This window comes from Moschus berezovskii, chromosome 1 (assembly GCF_049115385.1).
Source record: "Moschus berezovskii isolate FMDL1 chromosome 1, NW_MosBer_1.0, whole genome shotgun sequence".
Taxonomy (NCBI): Eukaryota; Metazoa; Chordata; class Mammalia; order Artiodactyla; family Moschidae; genus Moschus; species Moschus berezovskii.
Genome location: NC_142460.1, coordinates 91783031 through 91805606, shown reverse-complemented (window position 1 = coordinate 91805606; position 22576 = coordinate 91783031). Strand labels below are relative to the sequence as shown.

At 38.4% G+C, this 22576-nt stretch overlaps 3 protein-coding genes and 1 non-coding gene across 9 annotated transcripts in view; 2 read left to right on the top strand and 2 right to left on the bottom strand.

Annotated features, from left to right (window-relative positions):
- The window catches only part of DRC9 (dynein regulatory complex subunit 9), a 45343-nt gene extending 43730 nt beyond the window's left edge, over positions 1 to 1613 (bottom strand). For both annotated transcript variants that reach the window (XM_055399553.2, XM_055399711.2), the window contains exon 1: positions 1513 to 1613. The gene's annotated coding sequence lies outside the window, so the exon portion shown is untranslated. The remainder of the gene's footprint in view (positions 1 to 1512) is intronic.
- Positions 1614 to 1862: 249 nt separating this feature from the next.
- RPL35A (ribosomal protein L35a) lies at positions 1863 to 5108 on the top strand. Of its 4 annotated transcripts, XM_055398773.1 has the most exons (5): positions 1863 to 1921; positions 2547 to 2591; positions 2809 to 2961; positions 3930 to 4074; positions 5052 to 5108. In XM_055398773.1, the coding sequence occupies exons 2-5, from the start codon at positions 2581 to 2583 to the stop codon at positions 5073 to 5075; spliced, it is 333 nt and encodes a 110-aa protein (XP_055254748.1). In that variant the 5' UTR covers positions 1863 to 1921; positions 2547 to 2580; the 3' UTR covers positions 5076 to 5108. The 4 variants fall into 4 exon arrangements, with proteins under 4 accessions (XP_055254748.1, XP_088693871.1, XP_088693876.1 ...); XM_088837745.1 differs by having other exon boundaries at positions 3930 to 5108; XM_088837750.1 differs by having other exon boundaries at positions 1885 to 1965; positions 3930 to 5108.
- Positions 5109 to 6685: 1577 nt separating this feature from the next.
- LOC148778767 (U6 spliceosomal RNA) lies at positions 6686 to 6787 on the bottom strand. The gene has a single exon (XR_016038454.1). It is a non-coding gene; the product is annotated as a U6 spliceosomal RNA (small nuclear RNA).
- Positions 6788 to 9018: 2231 nt separating this feature from the next.
- The window catches only part of LMLN (leishmanolysin like peptidase), a 53225-nt gene continuing 39667 nt past the window's right edge, over positions 9019 to 22576 (top strand). For both annotated transcript variants that reach the window (XM_055398531.2, XM_055398602.2), the window contains exons 1-6: positions 9019 to 9237; positions 16143 to 16237; positions 16772 to 16802; positions 17799 to 17881; positions 18368 to 18491; positions 21410 to 21588. In XM_055398531.2, coding sequence (XP_055254506.2) covers positions 9019 to 9237; positions 16143 to 16237; positions 16772 to 16802; positions 17799 to 17881; positions 18368 to 18491; positions 21410 to 21588 — 731 coding nt within the window. The remainder of the gene's footprint in view (positions 9238 to 16142; positions 16238 to 16771; positions 16803 to 17798; positions 17882 to 18367; positions 18492 to 21409; positions 21589 to 22576) is intronic.

Genomic DNA, 22576 nt, shown 5'->3' with positions numbered 1-22576 from the left:
ACTGCCCTTTTATTGCTCTCATGGCTCCAGCTTCAACGGGCTTCTTTCTTCTAAGGAATCATGCTCCTTCTAACTCAGGGTTTTTGCATATGCTATTCTTTCAGCTTGAACCACTCTTCCCCTAACCTCTTTACCTCATAAAGTCCTACTGGTCCATCAGGTACCAGCTTCAATCAGTGGCATTTTGCTATGTATCTACCACTTTGCCCAAGTGAAGCCAAGCTCCATGAACAATTTTTTTCTCACACCACCTTCTAATGTGCCATATATTTTACATTTTACTCGCTCCTTGTCTTGCTCTCCTACTAGGATGTAAGCTCCATGAGGGCAGAGATTTCTGTTGTTCTGTTTACTGCAGTGTCCTCCAAGCCAAGAACAAAATTTCCTACATGGTAGCCAGTCATTCAACAAACTGTTGAAAACAATGAATGAATCCATAGGGCAACACAAATAAATGTGCAATAATTCGGAAAGGTAAATCTCTGGCATCCACTAAGCAATCCCATTCCAGTGCACAAATATTTACTGAAGACCAATTGCACGTGGGTTAGGTGATGGGCACTTGGAGTTTAGCAACTGTTGTCGTTGTTAAGTCGTGTCCAACTTTTTTGCGACCCCATGGACTCTAGCCTGGTAGGCTCCACTGTCCATGGGATTTCCCAGGCAAGAATTCTGGAGTGGGTTGCCATTTCCTTCTCCAGGGGATCTTCCCAACTCAGGGATGGAACCCGCGTCTCTTGCATTGGCAGGGGGATTTTTTTTTTTTTTTTTTTTTACCGCTGAGCCACCAGGAAAGCCCTTTGGCAACTGAGTTCTCCTTAAAAGGCAACAAGGCTTTGTCAGGGCTGTGCTCTTCACCCTCGGAGTCAGAACGAAGAATGGCGGTAAGAACTTAAGTAATTTCTCTAAAGATATAAAGGAGTAAAAAGAGGAAAGGATTAAACGGGTGGTGGCGGTTTTCCAGGTGGCTCAATGGGTAAAGAATCCGCTTGCAATGCAGGAGCCGAAGGAGACGCTGGTTCGATCCCTGGATCGGAGAGATCCCCTGGAGGAGGGAATGGCAACCCATTCCAGTATTCTTGCCTGGAGAACCCAATGGACAGAGGAGCATGGCGCGCTGCAGTCCATAGGGTCGCAAAGAGTCATACACGACTGAATAGGGACGCAGAAAGGGAGAAGGTGACGTCCCGGGTGGCGCTGGTGGTAAAGAACCCGCCGGCCAATGCAAGAGATGCAGGTAAGCTCCGTGGGTGGGGAAGATACCCTGGAGGAGAGCATGGCAACCCACTCCAGTATTCTTGCCTAGAGAATCCCAGGACAGAGCCTGGCTGAGGACGGTGCGTAGAGTCGCAAATAGACGCGACTGAGTACTCATGCACGCAAAGGGGTAGGAAAGGCATAGAGAAGTAAGAGCTTTCTCCTCCTGCTTTCTTGCTCGCGGCCTTTCTCTTCCAGGCTAGGATCCGAGAGCTTCCGTTTGCCCTACTCCTAAGTGGTAAGAAGGAAAAATACCCTCTTGTTGGCGAATCAGTTCTGGGGTACTCGAAGCGTAGGTTGTCCTCCCCTTCAGCTTCACTTTGCCAACTACACCCCTCGACGCAGTCGGAACCAAGCTAAGGTGTTTCTATGGCAACGGACAGCTTCGGAGGACCTTTTCTTCTCTTTTAGCTGGCTACTATTTTGCCTCCCTGTGTTCCAAAATAATACATTTTGCAGCTTACAAAGATAAAAGGACTTAGGAAAAGAATTGTACAGGTGATTTTGAACGTGGTTTATTTCAGTCAGAAGGCGATTTCTGAGGCTTACTGTTTTGGCGGTCGCGGAAGTTACCTAAACGGGGGCGGGGCGGAGATGTGTTTACCCACAAGGCCACGCGGCGGGTCCTCCCGGGCCTCTTTCAGCCATCTTGGACCCTGTGGAGGTGTGTGGAGTTCTGCAGCTGAACTTTGGGTGCAAATAAGTGGGGTAGGCTCGGCTATATCCCTCGGACGAGACACTGGTGCGACTCCGAGGCTCTACCAGCTAACGATCTGTATGATTTCCAGCAACAGGGAGGACAGGATGGAGGAGATATGGGACTGATGGTGCTGGTCCCCTGACCTCCGAGAATGGGTGCTCCAGTAACCCCAGTCGCTTCCAGGCCCTAGCGGAATAAAATGCAAAATAGATGCATTTTGTCTGGCAACAGCGGCACCTCTAGGCAGAGTTCTTTGTCCATTTACTGCCACCTCAAACCTGTTTTTTGCATGTTTACTGTGTCTTCCCTTAGCTTTTCTTTCCCGTTCAATCTGTAAAAGTGTTCTCTGCGTTCATCTCTGGCTTCTTGACCTTCATTTTTTCCCAGTGACCGCAGCATAAATTTTCTTAAGACTTTCTTTTGGTGTTTCTAGGAGTTATGTCTTGTAGAATCTTGCCACTTTAGTTTTTATCTTCATTTTGGCGTTTGCTTACTTATCCAGCATTGAGTTTGGGGTGCTGTTCCACCGGAAGCTAGTAGGTGGGAAACGGGCGTTGCAAGGTTTTAAACTGATTATTTTTGTTTTAAGGCCTGTTGGGAACGGGACTTCTAAAACGACAAATATGTCTGGAAGGTATGTGTTTTAAATATCATTGTTTTATACTTATAGTGTACTTGTTTATTAGGCGTGATCGTAAATGTGAGTTTAAGTCTGGTGGGGAAAAAAAAATTAGGTGTTTGGTATAGGTAGATTTAGATGGGGGTCATCACAAGTCAAACCATACCTGTTGCTTGTTGAAGTTAAATGAAATCTTTTAACAGCTTAGAATTAACAATGTATTTTGTCTTAGGCTGTGGTCCAAGGCCATTTTTGCTGGCTATAAACGGGGTCTACGGAACCAAAGGGAACACACTGCTCTCCTGAAAATTGAAGGTGTATATGCTCGAGATGAAACTGAATTCTATCTGGGCAAGAGATGTGCTTATGTGTACAAAGCAAAGAAGTAAGTTTATAGTGTTATACTCTTCGGAGTTTTTACTTGATTTGTCTCATTTTAAGTTGGTAATTGATACTGTTGTGGTTTTTACTTTGGGATTTTAAGCAACTTTAGGGTAGTGTTGGATGTAGATGTCTACTGCACTTAGAAAAATTACAGCTGTTAATTGTTTCAAAGGAGGAGTCAGCTTCATATATAAGGTTTTGTAGAGCATTTTTCATGTACCTTAATTCATTTTGTTGATCTCTTGAGGTTATATTTTTTATGGATGCTTAAAGATATTCTCTCTCTAGAGTATTGGTTCTTAAACCCATTCCAACTCAGTTAAAACTTTTGGGATAGAGGCTGAGGGAGAGGTGGAATAAATGGGTGGACTGTTGTTTTTTCATTGTTTTTAAAAAGATCTTTGGGGAATGCTTTCATCTCCCTCAGCCCCTTTTCCTGCTGCAACCAGAGAGATCCTTTGAGATTTTTAATTATAAGTCAAATCATCTATATTTTTGCTGAAACTCCAGCTGGTCCCCGTCTCATATGGTTAAAAGTTGAAGTCATTAAGGAGCTTCTAAGGCTTTATGCATTTAGGGCTCTCCATGTTTTCTCTTAACCCAGCTAAGATTCATCTTGGTAATATTTTGCCTTTCCCCAAGCCAGGGACACAACCTCCCGTTTTTTAACACAAGCTGTTCCCTTACCTTCCAGTCTTTTTTTCCAGCATTAGCTTTTTAGTAAGGCCTTCCCTGGCTGTTTACAATAACAAACAAGTTTCTCTCCCTGTACTCACATTTTTTGTTCCCTTTTTTGTCTACCCTCTGCTTTCTCCACTATAAGAGCCATTAGCCTTTATTGCTCAAGTGAATTAAGTGGTTAACTGGGGTTGAGGGCCACTGATCTTGGAGTCACCTTGATTTTGCACCACACTATATTGGTTCTGTGGGTTCTTACGCCTTTTTTATTTTTAATTGTTTTAAAATCAGCAACACAGTAACTCCTGGTGGAAAACCTAACAAAACCAGAGTAATCTGGGGAAAGATAACTCGAGCTCATGGAAACAGTGGCATGGTTCGTGCCAAATTCCGAAGCAACCTTCCTGCTAAGGCCATTGGACACAGAATCCGTGTGGTAAGTACATTGTTACCAGTGTGGAACCTTGTGGAATCAAACTAAGCTCAAGGGGTTCGGCTTGGACCACTAAGGACTATTGTGATAATAAAATGTCACCAATAGTTCAGGCTGTAAAATTAGCAGCTACTGTGAAAATGTATCATGGAATATTTTCTTGGCATTATATGAAAAGTGAAGGCAAAGGGTTCAAATGGATTGTGCCTGAATTTCAGGTAATTGCTAAAGCTGCCTGGAAGTGGTGAAGTAATTGCTAGAAAATGAAAATTCAGTATACCTTTTCCTGGCATAATTATCTTTTTTGACATAATTCTTAATACTTCCCATCTGTTCATCATGACAGTCTTGAAATGGGTATTACGGCTCACATCCCAAGGCCTCAGCCAAAGCCTTCAATTCCAGATACTGTGGTTTTTCTAACAGGATAGCTCCTGTTTTCTTTAGTTACGATGCATTTTTAATAGATATGCTACATCTTTGGGGACACAGGGCACTACTGAGCCCTGCTTAGCAGTTGAAATTTTTCATCAGAGCAGGTTTTTACTGTTAATGCACGTGAGTGAAGTTGCTTCGGTCATGTCCGAACGCAACCTCATGGACTGAAGCCCTCCAGAGTCCTCTGTCCCTGGGATTTCTTAGACAAGGACACTGGAGTGGGTTGCCATGCCCTTCTTCATGGTATCTTTCTGACTTGTCTCCTGCACTGGCATGTGGATTCTTTACCACTACCACCACCTGGGAAGCTCCCATATTGTTAGAGGAAGCAAAATTAAATGGACTGTCAGTGTTCCCAGTACTGATTCTTAGTCAGTTAATATTCAGAAACTGAAGCCTATAAACATTAGTTCCCTTCCCATGAGGATATGAGTCATTGGGTGCCTCTCAGAGAGATAGGTAATAGGATGAGAGATGTATTTATGATGTGGTATTCAATAACTCTTGTATATAACATGCACCTTGTGTTCTTTTTCCCCCAGATGCTGTACCCTTCGAGGATATAAACTTCTTGAAAATAAATAAAAGTGTGGATTTGTCCTGTTGTGCTTTTGTTAAATGGCCTAAAAAACTCTTTGTCCTGAATACAGTTGCTAAATCCTAAAATGGTGGTGGTTATCAGGCATATACAGAGTACACAGGAGCCTAGAGAATATAGAACTATAGGAGGGTTTTGATGAGGATGGATGTATCTTGTGTCTTAATACAAGACCTTAAATGGTAGGGGGACGATTACAAGTGATTTTTAGTTGGAAACAGTGGAAAGGAGCATCTTGGACGGTTTCTAGTGATGGAGCACTGGAATCTAGCCTATGGAAACATTTTTTAATTTGGCAGCACTGTGTGGCTTATGGGTTTCTTCTGTCCCCCAACCAGTGATCAAACCTAGGCCTTTGGCAGTGAGAGTGCAGGGTCCTAGCCACTAATCGCCCAGGGAAGTCCCTTTAGCCAGTATTGATATATATGTAAAACTTTTCCAGATTTCCACATCAAATGGATCTATAATTCTTACTTTTATTTCAACTTTGGCAGTGTGGTATTGGTAACTGTCTCCTTCATTACACTGAAAGAACCTTGTTTTGATCTAAAGTACCTTGTAATAGCATGCACTTGTTTGATACAGATTGGTTGGGAAACTTGGGGATTAAAAACAGTAGATGGGAGAAATTTGTGGAATATATTGATGGTATTTGGTGACTTATTTGAACAAACGTGGGTGAGATATATTTTGGATTTGTGACTGGACAAAGCATTCAAGTATTTATATAATATTTGATTGGGAATAATATGTAACTTGAAAGAAAATGCCATAAACTTTAGAAAAAAATCTTAGTAGAGGGTGGTCAGGATTGCCTGGACAGTGTTGCTTTCTTTTGGCTCCATGTTTTAATATAGTAGACTGCAGGACTGAGATATTTTGGCATGATATAAAGGGAGTTTGACAAACTGAGCCCCTTTTTGACTTAAAATTGTATGTGGGCTTCTCTAAGAACTCTTAAAAATGAGTAGCACATAGCAGTTCTACATTTCACTTAGTTTAAGGTGGCCCTGAAGCCAAAATTGTTGGAAGAGTCAGGGAAATTGGATATGTGTTTGTACTGCCAGTCTTGTCCAGCAGCAACCGTTGGGAAGCATGGCCGTAAGGGAAACAATGCGTGTTGTAAGAAGCAGCAGTTTGGAGTCACTGAGCGTTCCTCACCCTTTCAAGGCCGCCACATTTCAAATTTATTGAGTAGAAATTGAACTTGGAAAGTTGGGTCAAGGTAAGGAAGAGCACATACCAGACCTTCAGTGAGCTTTAGTTAACCTCAAATAACCACATAAGGTACCTACTTTTTGTGTTAGGTAGTACTCTTGGGGTCCTCAAATAGAGGAAGAGATGCTTGAAATATCACTTGCCAAGCATCTCTCCCTACAATTTCAAAAGGGAAATGGCACAGATTTGATGTGTAAGCAGAAGGCATTTGAGGAACCAATTAAAACTATCAGATGCCAGGATATTAGTGTTAAATTTTGTTTTTGACTGTGTCACCCATAGCATATGGGAGCTTAGTTCCCCAATAAGGGGTTGAACCCACGCCCCCCCCTGCAGTGGAAGGAAACAGTCTTTTTTTTCCTTAATATGGAGCACTTAACGTATTTGTGTGTTATCCGTGTGCAGGGACCATGCTAATCTTGGTAGTATCCCAATTTTAGATTGTGTGCTTCCAAAGAGTCTTAACCACTGGACCGCCAAGGATGTCCCAACAATATTCTCAGAGTGTCATTGATGAGCTTGAGTGACAGGTGACAAAATTCATATTTTAGATCCCTGTGCAACCCAACATAAACAAGGGAAAACCAGGTAGGCTTTGCAGTCTTAACCAAGATATTTGCACACTGAAACAGACTAAACATTAACCAAATTTTAAAGCCAGTTGTGGAAAGGAGTCTTCAAAAGTAATGTTCTCAGCTTTGGTTGCTGAACAGATTAAAAATTTGGGGGACCAGGAGATGGTTGGGAGGGGAGTTCATGAGTTCAAGAAAGCTGAAGAATTACCTGTCAACATGTCTAGGAAGGCAGGTAGTTATTGGAGTCTGGAAAGGTGTACAGAGGAGAACAAAATTCTTATCTCTGTTGTAGGAGTTCAATGGATAGATCCGGGGACAATGGTAGAGTAATGAGGTGGATAAACAAGAAGTGGTAGGCACTTAAAGCAAGCTGAGAGTTCGTAGGATAACCAGAGTAAATGCAGTTGGAAGTTAGCCTTGCACTTAAATTCATGCATACTCTTAAACTGATATAATGGTAGCACTTGTGAGAGTGCTTATCTGCTCCCATAGCGAGGTTTGGTTTAGTGCAGACTGTCCTCAAGACAAAGTTACATTGGAGGAATTGCTTGTTTACAGAAATGAACTAAAACGGCTAGCACCTTGTCCTTTAAACTATTAAAACTGCCACTCCACAAGTGTGACACTGCTCTTATCTCTAGGAACTTGATAACTGGTACCATTCTTTCTTTATTCACAACCCGGAATTTATTTCTGGTTTTGTGTAGAGAGCACATACTAAAAGTGATAAATTTGGTTTAAAGTCTCAACTTCCACTAGTGGGATGACAGACACATCTAATGCAGTCACTATTCTTGTGTAGGATTCCCCACCCATTTTTTTTTTAAGTATATAATCTTATCCAATGAAGTATAAATTCTTGGGAATTTTTTTTTAACCTACTACAGTTCCTAGTATATAGTAATTTACAATATTCAATTCCTGAAGTGACTGTTACAAGCTCAGTGCTTCCAGTTCCCAGTTTTTTGGTTTCTTTTCTGGGCCACAAGGAGATTAGTTTTTTATAGTTCCTCGCAGCTCAGCTTTTAAGCTTTTAATAGCAAGGATCTACCAGGTTTTCTAAAGGGTTAAAAGTGTTAATTGCTCAGTGTTGTCCAACTGTTTGCAACCTCATGGACTGTCACCCTCTGTCCATGGAGTTCTCCAGGCAAGAATACTGGAGTAGGTAAGCCATTCTCTTCTCCAGGGGATCTTCCCTACTCAGGGATCAAACCCGGGTCTCCTGCATTGCAGGGAGATTCTTCGCCATGTAAGCTACCGGGGTTAATGCATTTCCAACTCTTAACATTCATTGTACAGAATGACTAAGAAGTGGGTCTGGGACCTCTCTAGCGGTCCAGTGATTAAAAAGCCACTTTTCCAATGCAGGGGGTGGGGTTTGATCCTTTGGTCAGGAAACTTTAGATCCCACCTACTGTGAAAGTCGCTCAGTCGTGTCCGACTCTTTGCGACCCTATGGACTATACAGTCCATGGAATTCTCCAGGCCAGAATACTGGAGTGGGTAGCCTTTCCTTTATCCAGGGGATCTTCCCAACCCACGGATCGAACCTAGGTCTCCCGCATTGCAGGCGGATTCTTTACCAGCTGAGCCACAAGGGGAGGACAAAAAAAAATTTTTTTAAGTGGATTTAACACGATGTTATAAATCAACTACCTTCAACTTGAAATAAGGTAGGTCCTAAAATCGGTGATTCGGGATAAGTAAAATTGAAAAGTACATTCCACTTACCTTCTAAACAGAGAGCTAAATCATAAGATTTTGCATCTATTTATGTCTAAGCTCCTGGCACCTGGTGGGTCCATATCTTTTCACTGGATAACTGAATTAAAAAGTTAAACTCCCTCAGTAAGGACACGCACTTATCACCATCTTATTACCATCAACACCAACTAATCTTCTCACAGCGCAACTCACGTGGGCCGCTAGGTGGCATTTATTGGCCGGCTTCACGCGAATGAGACGCGCTGATCGTGATGCGACTCTCATCTTCCGCGTTGAACTTCTTACCGGTGACGCCAGCCAATCAAAAAGCAACTTTCGGCCGCCGCGTCCCTCCACCTGCCTGGAGAGGCGAGGGGCGGGGCTGGCGCTGGGCGCGGAGGCGTCACGTACTCCATGGTAACGACGCTAGGCCTGAAGATGGCTGCCGAGTCGGGCAGAAGAGCGGGCTCCTCGGATTCAGGCCTGGGCCCGAGCCGGTGGCACTGGAGTGGTCCTTTATGGGTCCGAGGTGTTTTACTTCTTTTGGGTGGGCTCCGGGCAAGCACCACATCTATTCCTGTCTCCTTGCGCAGTTCTCCTCCATGCCGGCACCACGTCCCCTCTGACTCTGAGGTAGGGCGACGGAGGGGCCCTGTGAGGGTAAAGTAATATGGGAGGCAACGGTAGAGAGGATCGTGTTGGAACAGGGTGTACTGGAGGAGAAAGCGAGATTGGGCCAGAGACTGAACTCTGAGAGGGTTGGGACCAGCCATCTGCTCCCTTCCCGCACCCAGCAAAGTGGCTCAGTTCGCCACTCGAAAAGAACATCATCACTTTCCCGTGCGGAGAGTTGTGCTTAGCAAGTTGTCCTAGAGCAGTGGTTTTCCAACTTGGGTGTGCATCAGAATTACCTACTATGCTGTGCTGTGCTTAATCGCTCAGTCGTGTCCTCAGTTCAGTTCAGTTCAGTCTCTCAGTCGTGTCCGACTCTCCGCGACCCCATGAATCACAGCACGCCAGGCCTTCCTGTCCATCACTAACTCCCGGAGTAAGGACTTGTTAAAATTCAACTGGCCGCTCCATTCATTCCCTCCCGCTGCCCACTTCTGACTCATTAGATCTCGGATGGAGCCTCAGAATTTGCAGTTGAAGTTCCCAGATCGTTGATGATGCTTCTTGTCCAAGGACCTTACTTTGGAAACCACTGACCTAAAGATTTGAAAAAGAATTGATTGGAGAGCTAGACAAAATCGTTGCGGAGATATTGGGGGTTCTCTGGAGACAAAATTCAGATTTAAAGTTACTTCATCACATTGCTTGCTTTACCCTGTTCTCCTGCCCTGAAATACCTTTCTCCCTCCCATTATATTTTTCTTCCTGTCTAAATTCTTTCATTCTTAGTTCCTTAATCGCAAGGCAGCCTGCTGAAACCACCCCAGCAGAATGTTCTTTCCATTTTACCATATGTCTTAGCTGTACTCTTTTCTGGCACTTAACTGAGTCCCGCTATGTGGTGACAGCTTATTTTTCAGGCATATCTTGCTTTGGTAGTTGAATTGTAATTTTCTTAGTATATGAGGTTTGTGTCTTGTACTTTGATTTCTGTACAGTACTTAGAGGAGGGCCACAGTAATCAGTATTCTTTGAGGAAAGGAGACACAGTACCTGGGGGCAGGGCTGCATGTTGTGATTGATTTTATATTAATATTTTGTCTTATTACTTAATGAAAAAAGATTAATTTGGAAATTTTCAGTTCAGCCCAGAAATCTAAGACCATTCATTTTTTGTGATAATTTTCAAATTTCTCTGCATGCTGTTATAACTATATATGCCAGAATACTAAGTTTGGTGTTTGTGGCTATATTACAGCTTTTACCATGATACTGCATTCTGGCTGAATTGTTTTATTTATTCTTTAGTCTTTTAGCAACTTGTAAGTTTATAATACAGTACTGTAGTCTGTAATCACTGTGTTGTACATTAGATCTCCAGGACTTACTTATCTACTAGTTGCAAATTTGTACCCTTAAACAACATCTCCTCAGTTCTCCCACCTACCTAGTGAATTCTTTTTAAAATACATTCCCACAAAGCCCTGCACTTCTCTCTTTGAATTTAGATCAAGAGAAAGTAGTTCAAAGAACTGCAAAATCTCTGTACTTGAAGGAACCTTAATAGCTGTTTTCTTCTTGTGATTATTGCCAGTGTACAAATCTCTTAGTTATAACTATTTGAACATTTCCACAAATAGGGAAGTTGTCGCCAGAGGCAGTCCCTTAGCTTTTTGGAGAGATCATTGTTCTCTTTATAGAACTGAAAATGGACTTCCCAGGCAGTACAGTGCTAAGACTCAAGTTTCCACTGCCGGGGGTACACATGTTCAATCCCTGGCAGGGAACTAAAATCCCACATGCTGTGCGGTGCGGGCAAATAAAATAAAGGTACAGAGCTTGAAAACTCTTCCTGAAACTTCCCTCCACTATTCTTATTTATGGCTCTTGGCTGAACAAACTAAATAGTGATGGTGCTTCGAATATTAAAAGCAAGCTATTAAAATTCTTGAGAGGTCTCATTCCTAATAAATTTTCCTGTTTCTTCATAGAGTATGTTGTAACAAGTCCTCATAGCCATTCTCTTTGCTTTAATTTGGACACAAAGAATAGGCAAGTGCCATTCATTGTAACAGTAGTGACTGCATCTCTGTTAATTGCAACAGGAAATTACAGTAACTTTATATTGGTAATGGTGGGGAACGACAAAACATTTGACTCATATAACTTGTTCTCAACCAAAAACTTTTAAGTTTGGTTTTATTTTTTACTGTGTAAATTAAAACCAAAACCAGAATAGTATAATGAACTCCCATGACCCTTCACCCAGCTTCAACACTTACCACTGTTCTCTTATTCTGTTTCATATACTTCTGTCCATTCTCCATCCACCCACTGTTATTGTTACTTTAACAAGTTTTTTTGTTTTCCTGTAAAATTTATATATACTAAAATGTAGCAAATACACTCATTTACATTCATGTAAAACCAACAACCTATCACAATACAGAATAGAACATTTTCAAGTCTCCAGAAAATTTTCTCCTGTTCTGTGCCAATCCGTCTCTCCCTTCTCTGTCTTTTTTTAATTTTTTTTGTATTAGATTTAGAATTTACAGCAAATTAGTTTTACGTGTTCTAGAATTCAGCTTAAATAAATGGAATTATATAATGTATAATGTAGTAGATCACATTGAATTTTCCAGTAGTAAATCAACCTTGTATTTTTGGAATAGATTTTAATTGGTTATGATGTATTATCCTTCTTAATACACTTCTGAATTCAGTTTCCTCATAGATTAAGGATTTTTATATCTATGTTTATAAGTGGTTTATAGTTTCCTTTTCAGTGAAATTTTTACTAGCTTTTGGTATCAAAATTATGCTGACTGTACAAAATGAGTTGGAAAGTTCTATCATGTATTTTCTAAGAGTTTGTAGAAAATGTCTTTCTTAATATCTTCCCTGTCCTTCACTATCTCCTGGAGTCTGCTTAAACTCATGTCCGTTGAGTCAGTGATGCCATCCATAACTGAAACTATCAGGGCCTACAATTTTCTTTATGAAAAGTTTTTTTTTTTAACACTTTTATTAAGCTATAATTTATATACCATAAAATTCACCCACTTAAGTATCCAAATAAGTGATTTTTAATAAATTTACAGAGTTATAGAACCATCACCACAATCCAGTTTTAGAACTTTTTCATCACTCTGGAAAGAATCCTTGTGCCCATTTACAGAAAAGTCATGTTTTCACTTCTGGCCCCAAGAAACCACTTGGTAGGAACAGATAAATCCAGTTTCTCTGATACAGGTCTATTCATAGTGTCTATTTGATCTTGTGTCAGTCTTGGTAACTTGTGTTTTTTAAGGACTGTATTTCATCTGAATTGTTACACTTACTGACATAACGTTGTTCATAATAGATTTATCCTTTTGATGTCGACAGAATCTGAGTGATAGCCACACTTTCATTTCCAATGTGGTAATTTGTGTTTATTCTATTTTATTCTAGTCCATTCTTTCTAGGAGCTTATTAATTTTATTAATAATTTTAAATAGCCAACTGTTAGTTTTGGTAATTTTCTTTAATTATTGTTTTCTGTTTCACTGTTTTCTGCTCTTTGTTATTTCTCCTTTCTCCTTATTGTGGATTTACTTTGCTCATATTATTAGGAGACTTAAATCATTGTTTTTGAGCTCTTTTTTTCTTTTCTACTATAAACATTGGATCTGTATTTCTCTCAATACAAATTTAGCTGTACTTCACAAATTTTGATACATTGTATTTTAATTATCACTTAGTTCAAATGCTTTTATTTTTCCTAGTAACTTTATCTTTGATCCATGGGTTATTAAAAATGTTTAAAATATAATTTCTAAATATTTGGTCCTTTTCTAGATAGCTTATGGTTATTAACTTCTAATTCAGAGAATGTCTTCTGTAAGATTTCAGTTCTTTGAAATTGTTTTACATATACTTCAGCATATGCTCTATCCCACTAAGCTTTTCTGTGTCCTAGTAAAGAGTATACTATAGGTACTGAGTGAAGTTTTCTGTACATATCAGTAAGGTAAGGTAACTGATGGTACACTTCAGATTTCTATGTTTTTTATGCAAGTTTAAAGGTTGTATTCCATTTAAGTTATTATAAAATATTAGGTATAGATTTCTGTGTTCTTAAAATTTTTTGTCTAATTGATAGGATCTTAAAATTTTCTATGATTATAAATGTTTTTCTTTTTCTTTAGTTCTGTCAGTTTTTGCTTCATGGATTTTGAATCTATTGCTAGGTACATTCACACTTATAGTTATGAATTTCTGATGTATTAATCCTTTATTATTTTAAAATGTTACTCTTTATTACTGGTAATACTCTCTGCCTTTTTCTGCTTTACTGATATTAGTATAGCCATTTCAGCTTGCTTATGATTAGAATTTGTATCTCACCTGTCTGTGAGATGTAAAAGTTTATCTTTTATCTCATTGGAGAGAAACTTCGGTATTGAACATCTTTCTTTTAGTGCTTTAACTATTCGTTTCATTGTCTTCTCATCTTCATTTTTTTTTAAATTAAATACTTTATTTTTTAAAATAAAAACAGGTTTAGACTCACTGCAAAATTGTGAAGAAGGTACAGAGATTTCCCAAGTACTGTATTCCTCTTCACATGCAAAGACTCCCCTATTACCAACATCCCTAATCAGAGTGGTACTTTTGTTATAATTGATGAAACTACACTGACACATCATAAGCACCCAAAGTCCATAATTTACTTTAGAATTTACTATTGGTATTGTACATTCCGTGGGTTTGGACAAATGCATAATGACACATAGCCATCATTACAGTATCATACATGGTAGTTCCACTGCTTTCAAAATCCTCTGTGCTCTGCCTATTCCTCTGCCATCCTTCTGTCCCTGGCAAACACCAATCTTTGTACTGTGTCCATAGTTTTCCCTTTTCCAAAATGTCATCTGGTTGGAGTCATACAGTATGTAGCCTTTTCAGATTGACTTCTTTCACTTTGCTGTTGTTCAGTCTCTCAGTCATGTCCGACTCTGTGACTGTGTGGACAGCAGCGCACCAGCATTCCCTGTCCTTCATCATCTCCCAGAGCTTGCTCAAACTCATGGCCATTGAGTCAGTGATATGCATTTAAGTTTGCTTCATGTCTTCTCATGATTTAATAGCTCATCCTTCTAACTCTGAATACTATTTCATTGTCTGGATATACCACTGTTTATTTATCCATTTACCTATTGAAAAGCATCTTGGCTGCTTCTGAGCTGTAGCAATTATGAATAAAGCTGCTATAAAGATCCAGGAACAGGTTTTTGTGTGAATTTACATTCTTAACTCATCTGTGTAAATGCCAAAGAGCATGACTACTGAGTGGTTATGGCAAGAGTATGTTTAGTTTTGTAAGAAACTGCCAAAACTGTCTTCCAGGATAGCTGTACATGTTGCATTCCCACCAGTAATTAATGGGAATTCTTATTGCTCCACATCCTTGGCAGCATTTGGTATAGTATATGTTCCAGATTTTGGCCATTCTAATAGCCATATAGAGATATCTCATTGTTTTAATTTGCATTTTCCTAGTGATATGTAATGTGAAACATCTTTTTGTGTGTTTATTTGCCATCTGTATACCTTCTTTGGTGAGGTGTGTGTTAAGGTTTTTGGCCTTTGTTTTACTTCAGTTGTTCATTTTCTTATTGTTGAATTTTAAGAGTTCTTTGTATATTTTGGATAATAGTCCTTTATCCAATGTGTCTTTTGCAAATATATTCTCCCAGTGTGTGGCTTGTCTTCTTATTTTCTTGATGTTAACTTTCACTGAGCAGAAGTTTTTAATTTATTATTAATAAAGTTGAAATTATCAATTATTTCATTCATGCATTATATCTTTAGTTTTGTATCTAAAAAGTCATCACTAGGCACTTCCCTGGTGGTCTAGTGGAGGCCAGTGCAGAGGGCCTTGGATTGGTCCCTGGTCAGAGAACTGGATCCCACGTGCCACAACTAAAAGTTTGCATGCTACAACTAAAAAAATAATAAATAGGGACTTCCCTGGTCCAGTGGTTAAAAGTCCACCTTCCAATGCAGGGCATGTGGGTTTGAGCCCTGGTGAGGGAACTAAGATTGCACATGCTGTAGGGCAACTAAGCCTGTGAGCTGCAACTACAGAGCCCATGCACTCTGGAGCTCGTGCTGTAACCAAAGATCCCATGTGCTGCTACTAAGACTTGACATAGCCAAAAATAAGTAATAAATATTAAAAAATTTAAAAAGTCGTCACTATACCCATGAATATCTGGTTTTTCTCCTATAGTATCTTCTCTAAGAGTTTTATAGTTTTGTATTTTATATTTTACATTTAGATATTTAACCCATGTTGAGTTAATTTTTATAAAAGATGTGGGGTCTGACTCTAGATTCATTTTTTTCCACATGAATATCCAGTTGTTCCAATGCCTTTGTTGAAAAGACATTGTTTCATTTGCCCTTTTCCTTTGTCAGAGATGAGTTGAATGTATTTATATGGGTTTATTTCTGGGCTCTCTAGTCTGTTTCATTGACCTATTTGTTTCTTGTTTTGCAAGTACCACACTCTCTTGATACTGTAACTTTATGGTAAATCTTGAAGTCAAGTAGTGTCATTCCTTCAACTTTGTTTTTTTCTTCAACATTTTGTTGGATATTCTGGGTCTTTTGCCATCTATATAAACTTTGGAATTAGTTTGTTGATATTCACAACATAGCTTGCTGAAATTTTAATTGGGATTGGCATAGGTGCAATTGGGAAGAACTGACATCTTGATAATACTGAGTTTTTGTATCCATGAGCATGAACTATCTCTTGATTTATTTAGTTCTTTTTTTTTCCCCTGAGTATTACATTTGAAATTTGGTTTGTTGAGTCCTTAAGTAGCTAATCTATTATATATATTTTCAAATTTATTCCTTTTTCTCAGGTCATAAATAAGGTCCATCTTAAAAATCATGTTGTAAAGAGAGATGTTAATGAACATTTAAGAATTAAGATTATCTACGATAAAAGTATTGAAGAGTAAGTACACCATTATTCTGTCATCTTTTTTATTAAGAATCAAACTATTGAAGATACTTTGATTTGTTACCTGTGCTTTTTAGTTTAGAAGGATGAAGGCCATGAGATATGATTTAAACCTATGCATCTTGAATAATTTAAACAGAACCAGCATATATCTACTTGGATATGGTCAATAAGAGACCTGGCCACAATAAGTACTTGAAGGAAAGATAAGAGGAAATACTAATGTATGCAATAATAAGAACATGTGTAAAATTATTAACCAGAGAGATGATATAGCCTGATTTTTAATTTAGAGTAAGAGAGGTTCAGAAAAGAGATAAATTATGAATCTGTAGTAGTTTATGAAGAGCTATTGGGAGTAGTTGATGTCTTTCCCTGTCTTTAACTTCCCAAATGAACAAGACTGTATTTGATCAACTCTGAAATGCTTTCTGAGATCTGGGGCTCCTGCCAGATATATTCTGAACAAATGAGACAGTGGTTTGCCCTCAGCATGGCAATCTTTATGTTTTATGTCATCATTTTCAGGTTGCTCCCTGAGAAAAGACACCTTGTAAAGGTATGTAATAAATACTCATGACTTGAATTTAACACTTAAAATGGTGCATTTTATTATATGTTAATTTTACTTCAATAATGAAAAATATATATATGACTATTTTGTGAATGAATAAATAAAAGACGGTAAGTGTATTTCTCATTTTAACAAATATGTTGTTGTTATGTACTCACTAAAACTTTGTTCATATTTGTTATTAAGTTTTCTCATTTTATGATGTGATATTAAGTCATTCTCATTTTTTTTACTTGTCCTCTTAGGTTTTAGGGGAGCAGAGCATGCTTAGGATAGGATGGAAAAGATGACTTTTTAAAAACATCAAAAACAGTTTTGTTGGTGTAAATGCTCATTCTCCTGAAGAATAATTGGCCTGATAGTATGAAATACCAAGGTTGTTTATAAAGGTGCTGGCCTCATACTTTTTTAACTATTACAGAGGCATGCACGTGGGCGCACACACACACTTTTTTTAACTATTACAAAGGCACGCGGGCGCACACACACACACTAAGCATGCACACACGCACGCGCGCACACACACACATACACACACACACACACACACTAAGCCAGCTCATGGGCAACAGAAATTGGTGAAGTTAAAGTAAAGTTAAAGTAGATCTTCTACATACAAGATTTTCTTAACATGAACTACATTAATGTTGGAGTCATCTAAAGCAGTCTCAAATTTAAAGTAAGTTAGATTAATCATTGTGATTTATGTTTTATAATATTCTATTTAAATAGGATAGGGAAGGAACTTTCTGGTGCTCTTTCCTCTAAAACTAAACTAGAAGGTGAAGAAATTCCTTTGCGCCTACACTCACTCTCCCCTATACCCCTAGCCACACAACCTTTGACTCAGTGTTGTATTTGAGTTGCAAGGCTTTTTCCTTCTTTTCCTTTTGTCATTAATACCCTGTGCTTGCGTGTTTTAAATATGGTTTATCTCTTAGTTGTAATTCTGACTGTTTTTTTATTTCAAATTTTATTTAGAACAAACTTTTCCCACAAGCCGTTTCTTATTTAGAGAAGACTTTCCAGGTTCGTAGACCTGCGGGCACTATATTGCTTAGTAGGTATGTCACATTTCACACAGGTGATTTTCTTCAATTGTTTAGCAGTCTGCCCTCTTCATTCTGTCAGTATGGCAAATTTTGAAATTTATACTGGAGGTATTTTATTATGCTGGTTCTTAGAGACCAAACCGTAAGATATTTGAAAAGAATAAAAGAGCATGCTAGGTACTCATCCTTTCCCTGATTTTCCCTTGTAACGGGGCCCACTGGGTCTTTTCTTTGGGTGTAGTTGTACCCTTTGCCCCATCTCCCCTTCCTTCCTCCCTCATGTGTACAGAATAGGCTTTTGAAGTGTTTGTAAACCCACGTTAGGAGGATTTCCCATGGAACCAAAATTCTTTCTGAGACTACTTTTCTAACTAAAATAGTAGTGATTAAGGAACTAAATATAGCAGCTACTAGTTTTTTACAGTGTTTTTAACTGCTGTGAACTAATGTTGTTTTTTGTTTTTTGTAATTAAACTTTAATGTAAAAATGAACTGAAGACAATGTGCAACAAACCAGTACCAATACCTCCGGAAGGAAAATGATCACCATAGATGCTGTACTGAGCAATGTGCAGAGCATACAAAATGTGGTCCCATTATAGTGCCTGAGGAGCACCTTCAGGTAGTTCACCCTGCTCTTTGCAACATTTTTATTCTTTAGGATAAACTTAGGACAGATTTTCAATCTGTGATTGTTTCTGGACGTTTTTACAGACTTAAGTTCAAAAGCTTCATTCTCTACTGAAAAAAATCACAGTTGGGTGTGCTGATTTTATTCTTTCATTGGTTTTCAAATGAATTTAGGTATTTCTTTTCTTTTTTCAGTTTATCTCTGGCGTTGCTGAATCATTTCTGCTTAGAACTTTATCTTTGCTCTCCAAAACATCTTTTAGCAGCTGTATACCTCAGTATTTTTAAAGGGCAATTTAACCTTATCTCTTCAAATAAAAGTAAGGTTCAACCCATCATGGAAATGTATTCCATAAAAATACTTACAACTATATATGTTCAAGGGTATTTGCAAAACTATAAATATACCTGTACTAGTTACATTATGGCATAACCACATAATGGAATACTATATAGCTGTTAAAGAATGAAATCGATCTCTATATAATAAATTGTAGCAAACATTAAATTTAGAATGGACAAATAACAGGGTCCTACTGTATAGCACAGGGAACTATATTCAGTATCCTGTGATGAACTGTAATGGAAAAGAATGTAAAAAAAGAATGTGTATTACGTGTATAGCTGAGTTATTTTGTATAGCAGATTTGCACAACATTGTAAATCAACTATACTTCAATTAAAAAAATTTTTTAAGGTAAATCAGTGTGGGTAGTTAGCCTATTTTATTTAAAAATTATAAATTATCAATTTTTCACCCTTGGTCTTCCCTTGTGGCTCAACTCTTAAAGAATCCACCTTCAGTGAGGGAGATCTGGGTTCGATTCCTGGGTTAGGAAGATCCCCTGGAGAAGGGAAAGGCTGCCTACTCCAGTATTCTGACCTTGAGAGTCCATGGGTTGCAAATAGTCAGACACAACTAAGCGACTGTAACTTATTGGGCTTACCTGATAGCTCAGCTGGTTAAGAATCCACCTGCAATGCAGGAAACCCCAGTTTGATTCCTGGGTTGGGAAGATCCCCTGGAGAAGGGAAAGACTACCCACTCCAGTGTTCTGGCCTGGAGAATTCCATGGACTGTATAGTCCATGGGTCGCAAAGAGTCAGACACGACCAAGTGACTTTCACTTTCACCTTTCAATAAAGCTGAAGTAAAAGCATAAGTAATAAAAATAAGAACTATGTACACACATATAAAAAGTTATAAAATAATTGGAAATATACATATATTAAAAATCTGGAGACATTAAAATTTTAATGGTTTTCATTGAGTTGGATTGTGGGGGACTTTTATTTGGTAAGTTATATGTTTTTGTAACTTTACGATGTTTCATATTAAGCATATATTATTTGTATCAGAAAAAATAGAAAAACTTAAATGCATAAACTAGAAAACCAACATAATTATACATACTTTAGATGTTTTTCTCTATTTAACTATGTTCTCTCATTACTTGTAGAAAATAAATATGTTATTGAACATTGATTTTGTAAGGAAAATCAAGCATATGGTTGAAGTGTACTTTGTAAGTTTTTCTTGAGGTATCTGAAGCTCACCAAAGGCTTTTCGAACCCTATATTGGCACTAATTCAGCTAACTTACCCAGCTTCCATTTCTTTTTTCAAATTCCTCAAGAGCATAAAGGGTTTTAGGGACGTGTTTCAAAATTAAAAGAACTTGTTAATTACATATTTATCTTTTGTCCTAAGACATTTAGAGACATTTACTAGACATTTTAAGGCACATTTCTTTTTTCCTAAAGTATTTTTGTTTATTTTTAATTCTTTTGTCTTTTCAAATTCTGTTTTATCTTCTTGGGGGGGTTCCTAAATTTTTTTTTTTTAAGAAATGAAAGATCTTGGAAAAGAATGCTGTTAAATCACAGCTTTTCATAACGTCAACTATTAGCAGATTAAAGTAATTGAATTTTAAAATTATAAATATATGTGTTAGAGAAGCAACAGTAAGCAGAAGTGAGAATTTCTGTTTTTTCTGTCTCTACAAACATCACTTATATATTAAAAAAACCCAACATTTACTGATTTTCCTATTTATAATTTGGAGATTATGGTTGTTTAGGAACTTTGATAGAAATTCTCTAAAAAGCAGGTGTTAAAATGGCAAAGTTTGCTTAGAAAACTAGAAACAAGGGTAGCATTATAAAGATGACTTTAACTTTTTACCTTATATACTTTTGTATTTAAATTTTTAATAAGATACATGAATTACTTTATAATAGGAATGTATTTCCAGTGGATAAAGATTTTTATTAATTTTGAAATAACCACAGATTCACAGAAAATTGCTAAAAAATATATTTATAAGAAGGTTCCTTGTAATTTTCACCTAGTTTCAGGGTTTAATAAAACCTTTTCTATTTTTTTTTTTACCCTGGTGGGATGCCCTTTATAAATAGCAGTTGTTTGTTTTAATTAATAGTATACATTTATGATCATTGTATATAAAGTAGAAATTTTAATAAAATAAATTTAAAATTAGAGATAGGAACTAAGTAGAGAGAGGTATGCATGTGTGCGTGCATGTGTACCAAGTCACTTCAGTCATGTCTGATTCTGCGACCCCATGGACTGTGTGTAGCCTGCCAGGCTCCTCTGTCCATGGGATTCTCCAGGCAAGAATACTGGAGTGGGTTGCCGTGCCCTACTCCAGGGGATTTTCCGAACCCAGGGATTGAACCTGTGTCTATCTCCTGCATTGGCAGGCAGGTTCTTTACCACTAGTGCCACCTGGAAAACCCCAGAGAGAGGTATGGATTTTGATAAAAGTTGAAGAATTAATAAATAAAAATTAAATCATACATATTTAAAGTCTGGATTTACTGTAAATTAAAAGCCCTTGAAGTTAACCTTATCTCTGGTCTGATTTTCTGTTGTCCCCTGTGGGCATAGCAATGCAGAGTCTGTTGTGGGGGTAAGTGGCCCTGTGGAGCAGTGGGTGTGCCAGACCAAGAGGGAGTCCGGGATGCAGACTTTGTTCTTTATGTTGGTGCTCTGGCCACTGAGAGGTGCAGCCATGAAAACATCATCTCTTATGCAGCCTATTGTCAGCAGGAAGCAAAAATGGACAGGTAAGCTTCCCCCCCGAGACTTACTCCCAAGATCTAATAAGAACTCTCGGAGTGGGCACAATATTGTAAAGTAATTAGCTTCCAATTAAAAAATAAAAACTCTCAGGGTGGGGAGGGCGGTGGGGGATGGTTAGGATGGGGAGACACATGTGCACCTGTGACCGATTTTATTGATGTATGGCAAAAACCAGGACAATATTGTAATTATCCTCCAATTAAAGTAAATAAATTTAAAAGAACTCTCAAAGCATATGCTGAGTGTTTAGAGTACAGGGAGTTTGCAATTTGCCAGATTACCCACCTCCAGTAGTAAGAAACAGCATACTGCTTGGATGTGGGTGTGGTGGGGAAATCAAGTTAAAGGACTGTTATGCATATGGTAATATGAATAAAGAAAAAGTCTACAATAGAATTTTCTTTGGAAGTGATGAATACTTCTCTAAGGAAACAGTTTGAACTTTAATTTTAGCACTTCTGTGCTAAACTTTTAAGATGCTGAAAATAACTATTCACCTAATTTTCGTATCACTTGATATGTCCCTGGTGGCTCAGAGGTTAAGGCATCTGTCTGCAATGCGGGAGACCTGGGTTTGATCCCTGGGTCGGGAAGATCCCCTGGAGAAGGAAATGGCAACCCACTCCAGTATTCTTGCCTGGAGAATCCCATGGATAGAGGAGCCTGGTGGGCTACAGTCCACGGGGTCTCAAAGAGTCGGACACGACTGAGCGACTTCACTCATTCACTCACTTAACTTAGTTATTTCTTAAAAATTTAGAATCCTCCTTTTTATCTAGAAAATGTTTCAAAAAAAATTTTCTCAGTGAAGCAGTCTTGAAATAAAGTTGTTACGTATACAGAGGATTGCCTGTCACACACCAGACAAATCAATTAAAGGCAGTAGAAACTGACATGTCTCAGTATAGATTGTGTGTGACATTCTCAAATCTAAGAGAGTTAACGTGACTTGTTCATTGTTTGTAAGGACCA

Excerpts from the sequence above, each read along its gene's own strand:
- RPL35A (XM_088837745.1), top strand. Across the intron at positions 2,962-3,929 it reads TATGTGTACAAAGCAAAGAA|CAACACAGTAACTCCTGGTG; the intron begins GTAAGTTTATAG and ends TTTTAAAATCAG.